At 36.9% G+C, this 18978-nt stretch overlaps 1 protein-coding gene across 1 annotated transcript; it reads right to left on the bottom strand.

Moving 5' to 3' along the window:
- Positions 1–8417: 8417 nt before the first annotated feature.
- Positions 8418–18610, bottom strand: fam168a (family with sequence similarity 168 member A). Its single transcript, XM_079245893.1, has 7 exons — positions 18534–18610; positions 17800–17891; positions 13538–13618; positions 9819–9964; positions 8954–9140; positions 8713–8839; positions 8418–8468 (listed from the first exon to the last, which is right to left on the bottom strand). Exons 1-6 carry the CDS (start codon positions 18593–18595, stop codon positions 8727–8729), a joined length of 681 nt encoding a protein of 226 aa, XP_079102019.1. The 5' UTR covers positions 18596–18610; the 3' UTR covers positions 8418–8468; positions 8713–8726.
- Between the last annotated feature and the right edge of the window lie 368 nt (positions 18611–18978).

Here is an 18978-nt window from a genome sequence, read left to right as displayed (position 1 = left end):
TCCTCTAATGTTAATTAATGACTTATTCACAGAGAATTGTTGATTTTAGAGATTTAGCCCTTCCTTATGGAAAGGCACTATGTCGATACACTTTTCTTCTCTTTAAATGTCATTGTATTGAACTACTGTTATTGTCTCCTTTGACTCCAGAGATTGAATTATCTGTGATTACTATAGCAAGTGAGTTTGTGTATCTGAGGAATTTGTGAACAAGTTTACAATGACATATCCCAAGAGACTGCACACAGAGAAGCCTCTTTAACCACTGTGTGTTTGCGTGTGTGAGAGTCAAACACAGCCATAATAAAAGTTTTGCTGGGGGTTAGAAATCATGGAAATTCTTGGTTCACACACACTAATTGTTCATGGAGAAAGAGACCAAAATGGATTATCATTTGCTTGTAAAGACTGGTTACCATTCAATAGCACAACATTGAAACAGCACTAAATCCTTCACAAGTTCTGCACTGAATAAACACGGAAGAGTCAAAGGCTTCAAATTAGATTATGGAAGAATTTTATTTGCCACAGCAGAAAAGATTAGAAGTTAAATTTAGCAAACAAAAAACACTTAAAGACAGCTTGAGGACAAGTACATCAATCGCAGTAGTATCTGTCAGTGTTTCAGCCCCTGATTAAAATGAATATATGACAGAGCATCAAAGCACTTAGATGATTAAAACCTTGAATGGTTAGCCACTGCAGCAAACCTCTTTTTCCGAATGAGCTCATTCATCATGTTTGAATCTGGATGTGTACAGACAAAGACGTATGGAGTTGTGCAAAGCTTTGCCAGTAAATTTTGCAATGAGCATGATTTTTTTCCTTCTAAACTGTCATTTTAAGCTACACCCTTCTTTTAGCCAAAGGCAACAATCACAGATGAAAAACTGTCACTTTGCCTTAAAATTATCATTACATCAGAAGCATTTTAATGCATTTCATTACCATCAATCATGAAATATTTGTACTCACCTGTGTTGAAAAAAAAAAAAGTTACTGGTTTTTCTCATTTCATGCCTGTTTTAATTCATTAATATGTATTAATGATTTTTTATAACAAAATGCTTGAGTTAATTGTTTTTAAAGTTGATTCCTATAATTCTGTCCAAAGTGCGTATAGGGAAGGAAATTTGAATAATAAATTTTATAGAATACTTTATAGCAAGATAGATATATAGATATAACTTTATTCATCCCTAAAGAGAAATTCAAATTGTCTGGTGGCTCAATAACACTGTTCCACTTCTCACAGGAACGTTATCAAAAATAAATCAATAAATAATCGAACAGACAGACATAGGTTAAAATCACATTAAAATCACAATCAAAACAACATAGCTACTCTACCTAGATGTTGCATGTACATTTGGATGTAAGATTCAGGAGGTTTTATATTATAGTCTAATGGCCGTGGGAATAAAAGATCACCCGAAACGCTCCATTCTACAGCGGAGCGAGAGAAGTCAGCTGCTTTTGCTCCTTAAGGAATCCGTGAAGAGGGTGTTTGCTGTTATCCATTATTGTTCTCAGCTTCAGCGTAACCCTCTCTACTACTGTTCTCAGAGTTTATTGTCTCCTGCCCAGCACTGAGCCCTCCTTTTTGAACTAACATGTCCAGCCTATTTAGTATATTTAGTTTCTTGCTGATGAGAAACTAACCTCTGGATGTATGCAAACTGAATTCACCTTGGTTTTTCTCATGTAACTTGCTCTTGATCGATAGAATGAACAAATAATGTACTTTTATTTTGCGTGATAATGTCGCATACACTACCAGTTGCATTGGTCTTTAGTCACAATCGTGCTTGCACATGTATTTTTCTATGTGAAACAACCCACAACTCAACTTGTGTGAATATTACCACAAACAGTTCCAATGGCCAAGAGTTTAATCTTGGAAGATTGTTACAGCACCTTTCAATTACTTGTGCCTGCTTTAACATCTTCATTACCACCACATAATAAATGGGTTTGCTACTGAATCCCCAGCAAGCCAGTGGTAATGCAGAGGTTAACGCAGTGAAGCCATACTTGCCTCAGTATGCAAGAAACGTGGAATGTAGTTCACAACCTGTTTCTGGTTTTTCCAGATTACCCATCATCATTATATCTAGTAATATTTATTAATCATATTCTTGTGTTTTTCCTATTATTTCCACATAAATATAAAAAAAAAAAAAAAAAACTTACTGCCTCTCCTCAAGGGACCTTGGGGAGGTACAGCACATAAACATGCAACAGTATTTGTTGAGGGGTAAATGTATCTGTAAGATGTAGTTGCTCAAGTCAGTCGGATGTCTGGTGGCAAATCCATAGAGAAGTGAAAGACAAGTGTTTGTCTGCTTGCAGTATTTCTTAGTCACAAGGAAAATTGTGCATCTTTGTTCTAAGAGTAAACAAGGATTAATCATTTCAATGATTAAACAAGGTCATTGAAAAACTCAATTGTCTCAGAATTAATTTAAGAACACAATGTAATATAAGATACAAGTGTATACAATATAAAAAGTAAAATTAAAGAAGCAATACTGCTATTGGGAAACTCAATGGGAAACAAAGTGCTATGACAACTGAATGGAAATTGATTACATCCATGAAGTCCAGTGACCTAAACTCCATTGGGGGAAAAAAAAAAAAAAAAAAAAAGATAAACCAGCAACTGTAGTGGACCTGTATGCATATCTGCATCGAAGAGGGGCAGATTAAAAAAAGGATATAGAATTATTGACCATGATGGAAAAAGCTTAGCAATTTTATTTAAAATAATTCAATGAACATTGGAAATAAAGAGGAGAGCCATTTGATTCGCTTCTTCGTTGTCCAGCATTTTTGGTGCGAAGCTAGGAAGTGGTATCAGAGGAAATGTCTTGATAATGAAGCATGGGAGAATATATTCATGTATGCTATAAACCTTGAAATTGTTCATTTATTCAGGTGGCAGCCATTTTGCTTATTGTGATATTGCACAAGCAAGGCATGTTAACTTATTTTTAAAACTACTAGAAAAAATGGCCTCTATTTCAATCATCACCATACATCTTATGTCTTTAAAAAAAAAAAAAAATTACTTGCATAATACTGCGTTTTGTCATTTTAGTTTTGAGATGTTGCACTGTTTAAATAAGCAGCACACAAAAAAATAAAAATAAAGAAGTACATGTAAAGCTCAGAGGATCATTCATACCAGTTCTACTGAAACAAATCCACATTTGGCTCAGAAATTTAATTTTCTTTTGGAAGGTGTGAATGTCTGAAAAATGAGAAATCAAACACAAAGGGAGGTTATTTAATAATTGTTGATTTAACAAATGTTTGTTTTTTTTTTTTTTTTTAAAAAGCAGACAAGACCATCTTTCCTTTTATAGGAAAATTTTAATAGTTATTCAATGTTCTACATTTTACAGTAAATATACAATTACAAACTTGGCTTAGTTATAGTACTAAGATCACTAACTGATCTTAAAAACATTAAAAAATAAAATAAAATAAAAAACCCAAAAAACCCCTCAACAAAAAAAAAAAAAAAAAAAAAAAAAAAAAAAAAACCAAAAGGAAAAGAAAAAAAAACAAAAAACAGATTTACACTTCATATCACAAGCCTGACGCAGGTCCTTCACTCTGGACCAGATAGCTAACAAACAATTCACTTCTCTCAACGCTGAACAGACGTTGGGCTTCAGTTTCAAACACAACCTTACGGTAACAGATATACCATAGCATGTGCAAACTGGGTACCAAACTAAAACTTCCAAAGATGGGGTTGTTCTTAATACTCGATCATTGAGGGATACGAGTATCTGCTTTTATTTTCTCTCTTTTTTTTTCTTTTTTTTTTTTTGGAAGACGAGGAATTTTCCACTTTTTGCATCACATTTAGTGTCAAATCAAACTAAGATACCTCTGACAGTTGAAATTAAAAGCTGCAGCAGAACATCAAAAACATTTAAGAGCCTACTATTCATTGTGATAGTAGTGATTCAATTCATACTTGTGAAAAACTAAGACTGAGCAACTGCAAGGCAAAAGAAGAAGAGAGAGGGGAAATGGAAAGAGGGGACAGGTGTAATGAATGCTTCTGGTCACATTTTCAATGGAAAAGCAAAAAGTTCAAGATTAAAATACACTGAGGGAAAAAAACAGGAAAGTATCAAGTAATCCTCATTAAAAGTTATTACCTTGAAATGTTTGGAAATGTTAGAGGACAGGATGATGAAGAGAACAGGATGGTTTAAAAAAAAAAAATCCATGATTAAGACAACTTTGCACACCAATCTCCCTCCTCCCCGAACACAAAAGTGTTCAATACCGACTTTCAATTAAGTGCAAATTTTACATAAATGAAAGGCAAGGAATGGAGTGAAATGAGGAGGCAGCTACAGTATCTTGCAAAACAATCCTCTTTAGGACTGTTTCTTACTTTTGACTCATGTTTTGCTCTGTGGGTCTGCCTCTCGACTGAGCACTCTGATTACAAATGAATTACAGTTAAAAAGCATTGGTCCGCAGCCCAGCTAAATCCTCCAAGAACTACAACAAACAACACCTCATCTGGAGGTATGTTTCTGATGTGTAAGAATAGCATTTGTGAAAATGCCTGAAAATTTGAGGGGAAAAAAAAGCAAAACACAAACAAAAAGCAATTCCACCCCCCCACCACAAAAAAAAAAAAAAATAAAAAAAATAAAAAAAAAAAATAAAAACAAATCTCAGTGCTCAAAATGTGACATCCAATTCTTACATGTAAAAAACTGATAAATTCGTGCTGGCTCAAAGCCGCAATGCCACTCTTAGACTTTGTCTATAGCGACATCTAGTGTTAATAATAGTCAATGAAATTTCACAAATGCCATAAAATGTGGTAGTTACCAAGTCTTATGACAGATTTAGAAGGCATCATGTAATTGTACATGATGCTGTTCAGTTGGGGTGGTGAGGGTAGCAGAGGTCAGCACTAAAAGGCCAAAAATTAGCATCAAAGTGTAGGAAAAATAAAGTTTAAAGAAGGTAGAGAAAGGGAAAAGTACAGATGATCATCAAGACACCATTTTGCATCCCTGAATGTGTTAAAATGCTTGAAGGGATGCAAAATGGCACAAAGTGAAAACAGGATAAAGACAGAAAATACAGTAAGATAAAAGTCAGACAGGTAATATGCATCCACGTGAGAAACAGGACAGCAATAGGAAAACACAGATTCACAGGAAGCTAGACATAACAAGGACTCAAGAGTTTACCAGTTATTTAGGAGAAGAACACATATTTACTGAACAATAATTTGGTGAAATATGGCACAGAACAAAAGGGCACGGAGGCTGAAGGTTTTCAAGACATTATTCAACACATCTTTGCACCCACAGAATCGAAATGGACTAGGAAGTTTGCTTCAAAAGGCATCAAAGTGGCCTTTCTCACTCAATTTAAAACATGCTGTCCATTTCAGTTCTGGCACTCGACTTCCCTCAATGTCTGTAAATTCAGGCGACAATCATATAAATATGTTGGAATTTGGTAACAAGAAATTCCACAAGTCCCAATATTATTTACAGACTTTGTGTTAACTTCTCCCCTTGTAGTGACAGATATGTAGACAACAGATGTGGAAAAGTAAAACACCACCAAATAAACAAAAACAAAACAAAAAAAAAAAACCTATTAAAAGCACAAACAGTAGCTGCCACACCGATGCAACCATGCTTAGCTAGAAATACATTACTGTACCACTTGCTGTATAAATATACTGCATGTTTTTGTTTTTTTTTTTAACTTAGAAACCCAATGCTATAGTGAAATACACCTGAATATTACGCATACCCATTATGCTTAATTGACCAAAGGGAGAGAAGAAAAACAAAAACAAAAGAAAAAGCAAAATACGAGATTTAAATTAGAAATACTGACAAAGGTAGTGGTCGGTTAAATAATCCTAATGTAGAATAACTTTACTGCTGTCACAAGAAAATCCAGCTTGTATTTTCTCTCTCTTTTTTTTTTTTTTTTTAAACTTTTACTGGCATCAATTTAAAATATACACGAGCCTTACTTGGTGGGAACTTTTAATGATTCATACCAATAACATCCACTTATCTAAAATACACAAGTCTTTTTTTTTTTTTTTTAAACTAGGTTGAAATGTATGTGGTTTTCCTCTGACAGCGGCATAATGCAACACCTTGAGAATTAACCTACTAGTGTACAAACATTTTGACTAAGAATACCTCAAAACACTCGACCTTATTGTTTTAATAATGATATAAATTGCTTCTTCTTCCATCTTGCACTACAAAGTCTAAGTACCTGTTCCTTAGCATTAAATTATAGTAGTATAGTCAAGTTTTTTTTATCTTATGTTGTGCAATATTTTCCCAACAATGTTATTCAATACCCAAACTTCTGATATGTTCTACTCCTCTTAGCAGTAACTGAATTAATTATTCAATGAAAGCTGCATAAACAGCCTTGAATCCAAGTTTAGATATTACAATAAGCATTTAACAAAAAAATCAATCCAAAAGGCTGATGAAGTAATTACTGTACGTTAACAACTGGAGGTGTTCCCTCTTATTTTATTGCAATAATCAAACCACTCCATCCACATACCCGTGCAGCAATGTTCTCTTTGTAATACCAATCTGTACTCTGCAGATCATAGAGTTGTGGTCTGAGTCTTAATTGTTTTTGTTTTTTTTCTTCAAAATCCTGAAAAATGCAACAAGCCTCATCTAAATATTAAATCCCATCCACCACCTCCATCTCCCCGAATAATCTCCAGGCGAGGACTAAAACCATATAGATGAATGATTGCACAAAGTCTAATGTCTTTGCACATAGAAACATAATGTAAAAAATGGCTAAATGCATGTTTGCCATGAAAAACATGACCATTTACTTGATTACAGCCTGATTTTTGTGCTTGCACACTCAAGACAGTATTATAATCCTGACGCCAATGATATGAACTGCATGTTAATTTAAATGGTTCATTTTGTTTAAAAAAGAAACCTCAGTAGGAATACTTTCTCAACAGCTAAGTTTGGTTATTAGTTCTCGTCTGAACAGAGGGAGGAGGAGAGAATTGCATAACCACAGTAACACCAACCAAAAAAGGAAGTACAAAACATACAGTGCAAAAATAGCCTTTTTGTTTGTGCATTCTCAAGCAGGTGAGATGTCACAAACTAAAATGTTTTGTTCTAAAACTGTGAGTATGTCATCTCCTCTCTCTCCTCTTTTGCCATCTCTTCTCCTTGCGTCTTCCATCCAAGTGCCAACACAATCCCTTTAAACTCCTCTGGTGGCTGCGTCTGCCATGCACGCCCCTTAAAACCCATGTGTCATGTATGCCTGTGTTAACATTGTGTCTTGGAAGTACTGTACAGTAAGTGCCACTAAATGATGTCTTCTGTTGTGCCACAGGAGCCCCTGTGGGTGTGTGTTAATGTGTGTGAACTTGTGCACTGAAGAAAAGGAAGGGACTTCCCACGCTGCTGACATTAAGTTAAACAGTTGTTTAAATGTACTGACCTCCATAAGAAGAGCTGAAAAAACCCAAACAACTTTGAAATGCTCTTTAGCTATGTTAAGGTTTTAGAGTCACAACATACCAGCCTGCATAGAATGTTGCATGAAGTAGGTGATTCTTTCCTTTAGTGTGTACTAGGTACAACGCTAATGTGGACAAGGTAAGACACACAGCACAATGGGTGGAGGTCAGTGCTCACAGCACCGACAGACACTCATGCAGAGACATGACAACAGGGACGACAGACTACTGCTGGACTGACAGCTTCGCGCTGGAAGACGACTGAGCTTAATGAAACAAGTGAGGCAGAAAAAGATGTAAAGGAAGGAAGAACAAAAGGCAGGAAAAATAGGAAAACGGTAATTTTGTTAGATGTAGGAAAAAGAAGAAGAAGGAAAAAAAACATTTAAAAGCTTTTAATAAACCACAAAACAAAAATCCTAATGATGCTAAAACCCTGTGCTGATATCTAGTCGTTAGAAAATTTGGCAGCATTAGTCAAATAGTCTTCGCAGTGACTGATGTAGATGATGATGAAGAGTAAGTGCCCAATATTTTCCAGCCAACTGAGCAGCAGCAGGCAGGACCACACACACACACCAGCACAGCACGAAAACAGGAGTGACCGACACCTGTGATTGGTCAAGAGTCCCTCTGGAGTTCCAATGACAGCCACAGCAAAAGTAAATGAGGAAATCGAACAAAACAACCATAAAAAAGTAATGACTGGTTGGCAAATGAACAGGGAAAAAAAACCAAAAAAAAAAAAACCAAAACCAAAAAGCAGCTTTTGTAAAAACATTACAGAATATCGCATAATAATATTAATAGTAAAGTGGCTGTTGCACTTTAGTTTTGTTCTTGCAGACAGGTGCCGAGTTCCCATGGTTACCGCAGGGAGCTCGTGAAAGATTGGAGCAGTTGCATACGATGGTGGACTCCGGATCTGGGTGGGGGGGGGACAAGACAGGCACACATGGGTGATTGATTTATTACTGGCTCTGACGAAAAGGAAGGGAAACAAATGTGAAGCTAACACAGTTTGCACAAGTCAAGAGAGACAAGATGAGAACAAAAGGAAGAATAAGAAAGAGAAGAGAAAACAAGGAGGGGACAAGATGGAAGAAAGAGGATTGGTGGGGGGTGAGAGTCTGTCTGAGAGAGTAAATAGCAGAAGCGCAGACACTTACATGATGAGTGGGCTCTACCAGTGAGGTGGTACGTAGCTGTAGCCAGGTGTCCCTTGGGGCCTGTAGGTTGGCACAGTAACTGGGTGTGCTCCAATTGGGGGGTGCTGGGGTGTTGTCAGCAGAGTCCCTACACACATTTAACAACAATACAGATGTAAAAATCTATTTTCTAGTTTACCACCTAATTTCAGTCACAAACAACAAGAGCTCTTAGAATATTAGACATAAATATTTGCCGTACCTGCACTCATGGCCATGGTTGTCCCGGCTACCATTCCCATGGCAGCCATGCCGTTGTTACGAGGAGCAGGAACAGGGACGGCGGCAGGGTAGAGGGCTGTGGAGGGGATGCTGTTGGGCTGCACCACAGTGGTGTGATGGATCACATGTGGCTGAGCCGCATACACTGGTTGGGTATAATATGCTCCCTGCAAGGAGAAAACACATGATGTGGCTTGGTGCGGCTGGAGGTCCGGGTACGTCTGATTTATGAGGACTATTACACAATTTACACAACTGCTCATTTTATTCGAGGTCTCAGAGGAAAGAAGTTTTTTGCAGTAGCTGTTAGTAAAACAAGAATCCAGTTGAAAAAACCTTGGCAGCCTGGCAACACACAGAATTACAGTGGAATAAACCAGGAATCCACTATCTTAAGCTGGATTTATACTGGTTCAGTGTCTATGTAAGGTCTGTTACACTGTTGCCAATTTTACACTTTGCAGAGGCCTGCAATGCACTTCCAGACCGGACGCGCACCCCTGCTCTGAGTGCAGCTCACTTAGTGAATACGCAGAGCACGTTTTACCGACGTCAGCTGCACCGACCAAACCGTACGTGGATACCACACACGTACCACTCCAGCTTAGGTGCAAATGCACCTCTAAACAAGTCACAGCTTGGTAAATATCAGCTATTAATAGTTTTCTTAGTATATTTGAAGATTCTAAAAATGAGCTAAACTAACTTTCTGCACACAAGGCAAAAACCAATGGACTCTATTTCCCCAATGACAACATTTTTACTCTAAAGTCTAGAAATCTTTTGCCCGGACACAATGGCAGCAGTGCTCTCCACAGTAACACCATCACTCCGGGGGTCTTTACCTGTGCGTAAATGTTCTGCTGAGGGTAGGCACTGCGGATGGGGTACATAGCTGTCGGGTATGGGGTGGGAGTGGGGGTGTAGGGAGGAGGTGCTCCATTTGACTGAGTGGGGGGAACTTTGTATGGAGTTCCTGCCGGGGTATATCCTAAAAACAGAGGAGAGAGAAAGGAGACGATGATTTTTAATTCCAGCACAGTAGTAGCATCTTGCAAATGGATTCAGCAATTTTTTCTTCTTTTGGGCAACTCTGACCTTTTTTTGTTGTTTTTTGTTTTTTTTTGCAACAATTATGATATTGTCATCTTTGAGCTTTTGTGAGGAATCTGTTAGCAAAGAGTTTAGTTACACATTCAGTAGATATAATACAGTAGTGTACTTATTTTAGCGTTTAAGCCAAATAAAGCAAATATTCCATCTTATTTTAGTTTAGAGAAAGATTGGCTTGGTGATTAGTGGTGGGCAGGATGAGACCTGAAACGTTGCTCCAGAGGAAGCAACCTGCTACATCTTGATACAACGCTGATAAGAGCAATAAAACGGAACAGACTGCAGATGAGATGCTGAAACACTGGAGGAACTGAAGGATACTGTGGCGTTGAGGGATTACTATCTAAGGCTTATCACCAAAAGCTTTTCCTCTCTTGAAACCCCTACAAGTCATGTGGCCTGTTACTAGGAGAGTTTGGGATTTTTTTTTTTTTTTTTTAACTGCCTTTTGCTGTCATGATTTATTACACCACTGCCGACGTCTGAGCTGGTCAGCTAGAGATCATAGTCAAAAATATCTATCTACTGTTAAAAACTTGTCTTTTTTATCATGCATGTCAGAAAAAATGTAATCCCACAATAACAGAGAATGAAACAATAGCCCAAGTACGCAGTTGCATTGATTTTTCATTGGTTTCTTCTTTTCAGCATTTGCATTTCCTATAGAGTCCACCAGATGGGGACTGGTGCTGTTATTTGAGGGGATTTCAGTCTGGAAAAAAAACCCAATACAGTCAAGCCAGTGTGTCTTCAAAAGTCTGATTTGGTGGGCTTAACCTTGAGCTTTGAACACAACACATTTGCACTGATTATTGAAAAGGAGAAAGAAGCTGCGTGGTCACTGCAAATGGGCTGTATTTAATCTTTCATGGATTATACTTCAGGAAAGCAGTAGAAATAACACCATTCCACACAGCCTCCAACTTAAATTAATTGTAAACCATGAGGTTGTGGGGGAAGTGAGGGCATCAGGTTCAGACACAACATTCATCTGTGTTCTTATCTGTGAGCTGCAATACGTCCGAGTGACCACCTGGAGGAGCCTGAAGGTCAAACATGCTACTAGCTAGCTGCTGTCGCTGTGGAGCTTATGAAAGCCCTTCTCCCACACAAGGACAAGGGAACAAAGAGATGCTGGAGCTGCTCTGTGTCTATATGTTTGTGTATGAGTATGCATGTGCACACACGCTCTCTGTTATTCTTTGCTTGAGCATGAATACGACGCATTAAAGACAATGATTTGTGACAATTACACAAAAGCCCAGCTGATAAAAAAAACAGTTTGTCAGTGGTCTTGAGAAATAATGACCATGGCACGGTTTTTTTTTTTTAGTCGGACCACAGCTGGGCTGTCTGGCTGATCATTCTTGGCATGATTTTTTTTTCTTATAGCATGAACGTTTCCATTTCACGATGTATTAAAATATAAAGCACTGAGAAATGCAGGGAGAAACTTGTTTTCCAAGCAGGGAGCAAAAACACAGCCTCAACAAAGATTCACGTTTCTGCTAGAACAAAGCAGGGTGCGCTTTGCCAAAGAAGATTTCATGTTTTGTCAACCAAACTTAGGGAGGAGATGAGAGGAGGCAGCTTCAGGAGAAACAAACAATCTTAATGTAAGAGAAAAGGATAAAAACTAAAGCAGATATTTTCTATAATAACAAATGGATGGCCAAAAACCCGACAAATAAATTGTTTGATTTTGTCAATAAGCTTACTATTCACAACTACAGTAAAACTGTCATGAAATGCATCTCCCTAAAAAGCAAACTGAAACAATCTTTGAAAATGTAAAAATATCACCATCTTCAATCATCTATTTTTTCCCCTTTGCTGTTATGAATTGTGCCCTTTAGAAGTTTAATCTGCTTTCAGTGTTTATTCAGCTCTGTGTGTTTTATCTAATCATTATTGGAGAGCGTCTTTGCCTTTCTTCCTCTGCTATATGCACTGAGATTTGTGTTGAGGTAATCTAATTCTCTTATTGTCCCAAATTGATAAGAATTCACACTTTATCGGACAGTAATGTGTTATTTTACTGTTTCTGATAATATAATAAAGGTGCCAATATGATACAGATCTGAAGCATATCTGCTGCAGAGAAACAAATCAGCTGTTGAGATGTAATGTTTCTGAATATCATAAAACAGCAGCTTTCAAGGACAGTAAGCCTAAATCAGACTGAAGCGAGGATGCTCTGAACAATCCAGATCCATACAGACAAATGAATACAACTGTACATCCATCTGCTTCTGGGACCAGACGCCGGACCCCAGCAGAGATGTTTCTGCTGCTATACAGCCGATGGCAGCTGTTACTGGCTAGCTTCCCACTCCTCCACCATTAATACCTTTAAGGCTGAGAGCACCATTTAATCTACATTGCCTCTGAGCTCTAAGCTATCTGCTGCCTGCATGGCTGATTGTAATCATAATTTAATTTTAACAGGGATGTTTGATTTGTGACAAACCTGCAACTGCAGTTGACTCAGGCAATTATAAAACATGCAGGGAAACAATATTTACTTTAGGTTAAGTATGAAAGGCAAATATGTAAAAATCAATTCATGGCTATGCAGTGATACAGAGCCGCCGCCATGATGGATCCTCATGACATGAAATGAAAAATGTCACTGCGTAATTCATCCAACAGATTAAATGTTTGGCCAAGCTTAACCTAAACAGTGACTAAGTTTCATTTCACACCAACACATTACACAGCTGCTTTGCACAGCGTGAGCAGAATGATTGCTCATCAGTTTTAGAAAATGACTAAATGGATCAGTGACACAGTTATTAGGTTGTTTCAGTTATAAATATCTGCTCCTCATTTCTTTTCTTGTATAAATTCCTGCTTTTCAGCAGCTTTTACAGCTTTCTTGTAAAATTAATCCCATGTACTTTGTTTTCAAGGCTTCACATTGTAAAGTCTAATCCCAGAAATGTTTCCACAGTTACCTAAAACAGGGACAATTTCCTCACAGCCATCTCTTTACTTTGAATTTATTTCTGCAACGTTGGATTTGATCAGATATTTGGATAAGTCTTAACTTCAGGCCTGAGATCTATTAGTCCTGGGAATAATATTTACTTTAAAATGGCTTGAATTTAGATTTCCTGTTTGTACCTCTTAGTGTGAGATGCATGATAATGCACCTTACTTTATGAATGACTCTTCGTTATAGTTTTGTGCCAATGTGTTATTTTTCAACAAAAAGGCACAATGAAAACATCATCTCTTTGTCACTAAATACTTAGAGGTGATAGCAAAATGCCTTTTAAATCAACATATTCTGCCATCTTTGTGATAAAAAATGATCTTTTTTTAAACCTAAAATGAATTTGGTCTGGCAGTTCTCTTACATAAAAGACACAACATGTTTGTTGAATAATAAAAAAAAAAAAAAAAAAAAAAAAAATCTATGTATCTGTTTTTGTGTGACTGAGCTTACCTGGTGGATACCCAGGACTGCCTGTTTGATAAAGGTTGGGTGTATAGGTGGGAGCTGTTGCAGGATAACCTCCTGGATAGCCTACAAGAAGTTCACAGATGACATAGAAAGCGTTAGAAACCGTAGCTTTAATAAATAGAGGGATGCCGAGACACACAAATCCACACAGGTAAAGTAGTATTTGGCAGGGAGGATGATGTGCACAGATGGCGCTCATTAGAGACACGTCTGTACCAATAACACAGTCGGCTGAATATGTCTTACATATACAAATTTGGCAGAGAAAACACACCTGCCAATATGATGTGGGAGGAGATAAATTCAGAAACATTAGCAATGCATGCAGGGAACAAATACATAGAAGCATCGCCGTGCGTCATAAATCATACACTGAGCAAACAGTGCTGATTTGACCAGAGAAAAAAAGCTTTTCCTCCAACATAATGTGAGGGCCCAATAGAGCGAGACGAGGAAAAAAAAAAAAAAAAACAACAAACGAGTGAAAGTGAGTGAAGTGCTGCACTCACTCTTTGCCATTACTGGCCCACAGTCTCACAGATGATCTGCTCTGTGGTTTTGAATCTTTCCAATGTGGAAGTTTAGCTGCTGGAAGCTGAACCACTGTCTAATTAAGTAGGTTTATTTTAGTTTACTGGTAAACACAGAATGTGGCTGGAATTTAGGTGGCATTTTTATCTTCCGAACAATCAACGATTATCTTTCCCCCCCTCTTTTTAATTTGCTCCCTTCCTTTCCATTTTGAATCACTGGTGAGGTACAAATGGCCACATGGGCATTTAACCCTGAGCTGTGTCAAATATGATAATGTGTAATTTTGTCAAGGTGAATCATTAAACTATGTTAGGAAATAAGAAGAATTATCAGCCTTGAGAATAATTAGCAGTAGAAAACATGCAGCCTGTCGTCATAACAACACCATGTGGGAGCTCATCATCTACTAGTATCCAGTCAAATAAGAACACCATCATCATCATCATCATCCCTGTGACTGCAAATCTAAAACCTAAAATGTAATGTCATTCACATTAAAAATAATTAATATCAATAATAATAACAATAATAATAAAAACAACAGATGGTGAGACACGGCAGGCAAAACCCCAGATTTTTTCCACCAACTGCTCAATTTTGACCATTTTTCTTCTTTAATGTATTTTATTTCAGACTAGTGTGAAGAAAATGTCAAAAGTAAACATTGTGTTTAATAAATGAAACGTTGCTTGCAATTGCATCTATTTAATGCAATTACACTAAATCTGACATTAAAAGGGAGGGTTTTATGCCACGAGTGAACTAACTGTACGAACAATGGCGTTGGTTCATATTGGCCATATAACACTCCAGCAAATTCCTATTTGGCTTTTCGATAGATATCTTAAGTCAAAATGCTGAAAGAAAGATCTGTAAAATGTTGTCAGAGAAGATGATGGAAATGATCTCCTGTAAGAGAAGACACAACCATGTAGTCACTGATATCAGCTGATTCAATATCCAGCAAGATTATCATTACAAAGCTTTCAATCAAACCAGGAACATGGTTCCTGATAATTGTTCATGTTGCATGTTTGAATGAAATGATCAGCAGATTCATTTGCCCCAATTAAACAGGGCCAGGAATCACAGAGGAGATCAATGAATAAAATCACGTTTCTTTTTTTTTTTTTTTAGTAGTTTCCTAAAAAAAAGATCAATGCAGGAGTTCCGTATACAGGTCTGTCATCCATTCCCTCTTCTCAGGATGCTACAGGACATAATGTTGCCTTGCACACCAAAGTGAATATTCTCTTGACTCATGAATTAAGATTATGGTATGCAGGCCTCAAAAAATGGGACAAGTTTTGGGAATCCCTCAAGTTCACTTAAACTTTCAAGAAATCCGACAGGACAGTATGATGACATATCTCTTCATCATGACTGTTTTGAGGTGTGGTAGATGTTCTGTATGGTTGTTTCTAAAAATTTGATTGGATCTTGTGTCTGCAAATAGTTTCCAAACTATATTAAATCTTACAATCCAAATGTTTATAGTCAATTTATTTAGGAAGTCTGCTAGTAGTAAGATGTATCAAGGTGTGACTGAGTAACTGAGTCTGTGTTCAAACGAACTTCTTTCAAATGTTATCTGTTTGTTGGCATTCATGCGTTACAACGTTCTGCTTTGTTGTTTTAATGAATCTGATTGGATGTCTGTCAATGATGTAGAACAAAAATGTATTAAATTTGACAATCCAAATCTTTTAAAATGCTATTTTCTCCATATGAATTTTTCCACATACTCTGGGTTGACTCTGCTCCTGTATGTGTTTTTAAAGTTTTAACAGGAGGATTAAAAAAAAAATTATAAAAAAAAAAAAAATCATTCACGGGAACATGTCATCCCAAAAACCATGGAAAAATTGAGTTTTTAAAAAAAAAAAAAGTTACTGTTGTATATTCTATTAATTATTATCACTTAATTATTAGGTGATAAATAGATACCCAAACATTGTAAAACATCTGTGAAATGTTCAAGTCTAATAAATGAACAAAATTTAGAAACAAATTTGAACCTGGCTTAAAGGAGGTTAATATTTTTCCCCAGAGATGCATGCAAATTATCTGATGTTTTTACTATGTAAAATGGAGAATTTTTCATATTTTAGGGTAACATTTCAGGAAAAAAAGTGCAATGCAAGACATAATATTCCTAATGTATGGAAAAATCGAGAATATTTTATTGTTAATAGCAGTTACTTAAAAAAGGGAACCTATTCATCCAATCAAAATGGAAAAAATACGACTGCTATAGAAAAGTATATTTAAGCAGTACTTAACACGACCAAAATTATCCATACGGATCCATTGGTGCGACTGGAAAAGTCTAGTCTGGAGCCTTGGTTACAGCCAGATGTTTGATGAATCTTTAGAAATATTTAACTAGGTTTTTAAATCAGATTGACAGTTCACCTTGTGTGATAATTTCTATCCAGGGTTAGGAAATGGAAAACAGTGTGCTTTTCTATTTACTTCTGTTATATTCGATGTTTTGCTTGAATGATTTGACTCAAGGCCAACACATCCAAGTGTAACACTAAATCTGTTACATAGCAACTTCCTAACCTAAAAATTGTAATGCAGCTACACCAACTTGGCATAAAAAAAACAAAAGAAAACAAACAGAACAAAAACAAAAATATCCCATCATGAAGATATGTACTCTAAAGCCTGTAATTTATTTAAACATTTAAACATCTGGAGAGATTAATCAGCTCTTTGCAGACGGCAAGTGGACTTTAACCTCAGCAAAATTCCTTAGGGTGTGCTCACTGATGAGATATATATATATATATATAGATATATATATCTATATATATATATATTTTTTTTTTTAAAGTACATAAATAGAGGTAAAGTGACAAGGAAGGAGAAATGCTATTTCCTAATGGTATTTAACACTTAGTTTGGCATTAGGGCTGGGTGATGTGGCCCATACAATTGCTGCATATCCTTTTGTTGCATATCATTAAAAAAACAACAAAAAAAAAACACACCAGTGTTAAAACGGTAAAGAAAATATATAACGGCAAGGAAGTTAAATTTGGATAACCTTTCATTTTGAACCAGGGACGCATCTCATAGTTGTACAACTGTCACACATTTTCCTTCTATCATATGTGGATGGAGCCTAACCCCATGACATGGTGTTTCGTCACATCATGTCTGGACAATCAGTGCCACACTGATGAACTAAACTACCCCCCTAATGTTGGCTTGAGAAGATCGAGAATCTGACTAAAAGTCCTGAAAGTATGTCCCCTGCTCCAATCAACATTTTGCATTTAACTGTGTTTTTCCTTCCTTTGTCCAACATCCTATACCCTTCTAATACAACTCTGTCAGACTTTTACTGGCATACAGCTCCATTCCTGGTGTCGTACTTTTCATATTGGCTAAATAATTCCAGTATTTATGATTATTTATACCTTTTTAAACTAATACATTTTATAAATAACTTCTTTAAACGTCCTCTAATTAAATTTGCCTTCTAAAACAGACTCAACTGCTTATGGCATGGTTATTTCTTCCATTTCTCTAAATGACACATAAAATAACTTGCAGCCCCTGATAACAAGAAAGCATTATGCTAACTTCAGTAATTACATTTCAGGACTGCCTTTTAGGCATTTATTAGCCTTCTTAAAATATAGCTGTTCCATCCATGTTCTTGGTAAAGAAATAGTTTGTGTGGATACTGGTCTTACCTGTGAAGGCCATGTTTTTAGGGTTTCCATATGGTGTTCCAGGCTGAACAGGGCTGTAGACTGGGTTCATGGCTGAAGATAACCTGTTCTTACTAAGAAAAACAAAGAAGGGTGGAAGAAAGGGAAGAGAGAAAGTATGTGTGTGTGCATGGGGTGGGTTGGGCGGGGGGCGGGGGGGGGGGGGGGGGGAACAGAAGGTCAATAGAAATTTATTATGATTACCAAACACACACATACACACATTTTTACAAGAATCCCCTAGTATTCTGTTAACACTCCACTGACAGTCTCCAACCACGCAACAACAGAAGAAACATGAATCACCCAAAAGTAGACTCAAAATAAGGATATTTTTACACAAAAAAACCCACACCTGCACTTGAAATGACAATAAGCAAAAGAACAGACAGAAAAACAAGGATGGCATGGAGCCATTGAGAAATATAACGGTGGGAGCATCTGTGGTTTTAACTGCATTTTCCCCCAAAATTTGTTTTTTCACCAACAAATGCAGGAGTTTATCTGCCAAGTTTCCACAATCAGATGGGCATCCTGTAAGGTACAGAACCATTTCTACTGCACTTCCTGTTAGGCATCTTACTCCATCGCGGCAATAGAAAAAAATACCAAAACCTTAAGTTCGCCTCCATTACTTTTGACTTACCTGGTCATTAGGAGGACAGGCATGTGCAAGTGTATTAGTGTGTGAGTGTGTGTGCATGCGTGCCCCGTACCTCTTGTGCGTGTCTGGCTGATACATGAAACTGAATTTGTCTGTGGGATGCCCGCTCGCCATTCTTGCTGTATGCAAATGAGGAAGGAGTGGAAGTGGATATGCAAATCTGAAATTAAAACAGCAAGAGGTCATGATTACAATGAACGCAGGAAAATATAGAAAGAAAAAAAAAAACCAGCAAAAAAAAGCAGGCAACAGTGCAACAGTAAATGATTAGTGGTAGCAGCAAGGAATAGAGTGTGTCCAAGTGAGTGTCTGAGGTAACTGCTGTCTACAGTGACAAATATGGTGTACTAAATAAAACGTAGTGTATGAATTTTAGAAAATGTGTTGTGCATATAGTGAGCAATGCTAGCAATGTTTATGTGCACAAAGCAAGTTGCTTTAGAAGCACTTGTTAATTCTATTATAATTCATTTCTGTTTGTGGAGCCTGCAAGATGT

Source organism: Telmatherina bonti, assembly GCF_933228915.1.
Source record: "Telmatherina bonti genome assembly, chromosome: 9".
Classification (NCBI taxonomy): Eukaryota; Metazoa; Chordata; class Actinopteri; order Atheriniformes; family Telmatherinidae; genus Telmatherina; species Telmatherina bonti.
Note: the sequence above shows the minus strand (reverse complement) of the source record. Positions and strands in the feature narration are given on the sequence as shown.

What these genes read in the sequence shown, in the direction of transcription:
- fam168a (XM_079245893.1), bottom strand. Translation starts at nt 18,595, where the DNA reads ATGGCGAGCGGGCATCCCACAGACAAATTCAGTTTCATGTATCAGCCA. An exon ending in CAGTCCTGGGTATCCACCAG is followed by an intron (nt 9,965 to 13,537) that starts GTAAGCTCAGTC and finishes CTCTGTTTTTAG; the next exon opens with GATATACCCCGGCAGGAACT. An exon ending in AACCATGGCCATGAGTGCAG is followed by an intron (nt 8,840 to 8,953) that starts GTACGGCAAATA and finishes AAATGTGTGTAG; the next exon opens with GGACTCTGCTGACAACACCC.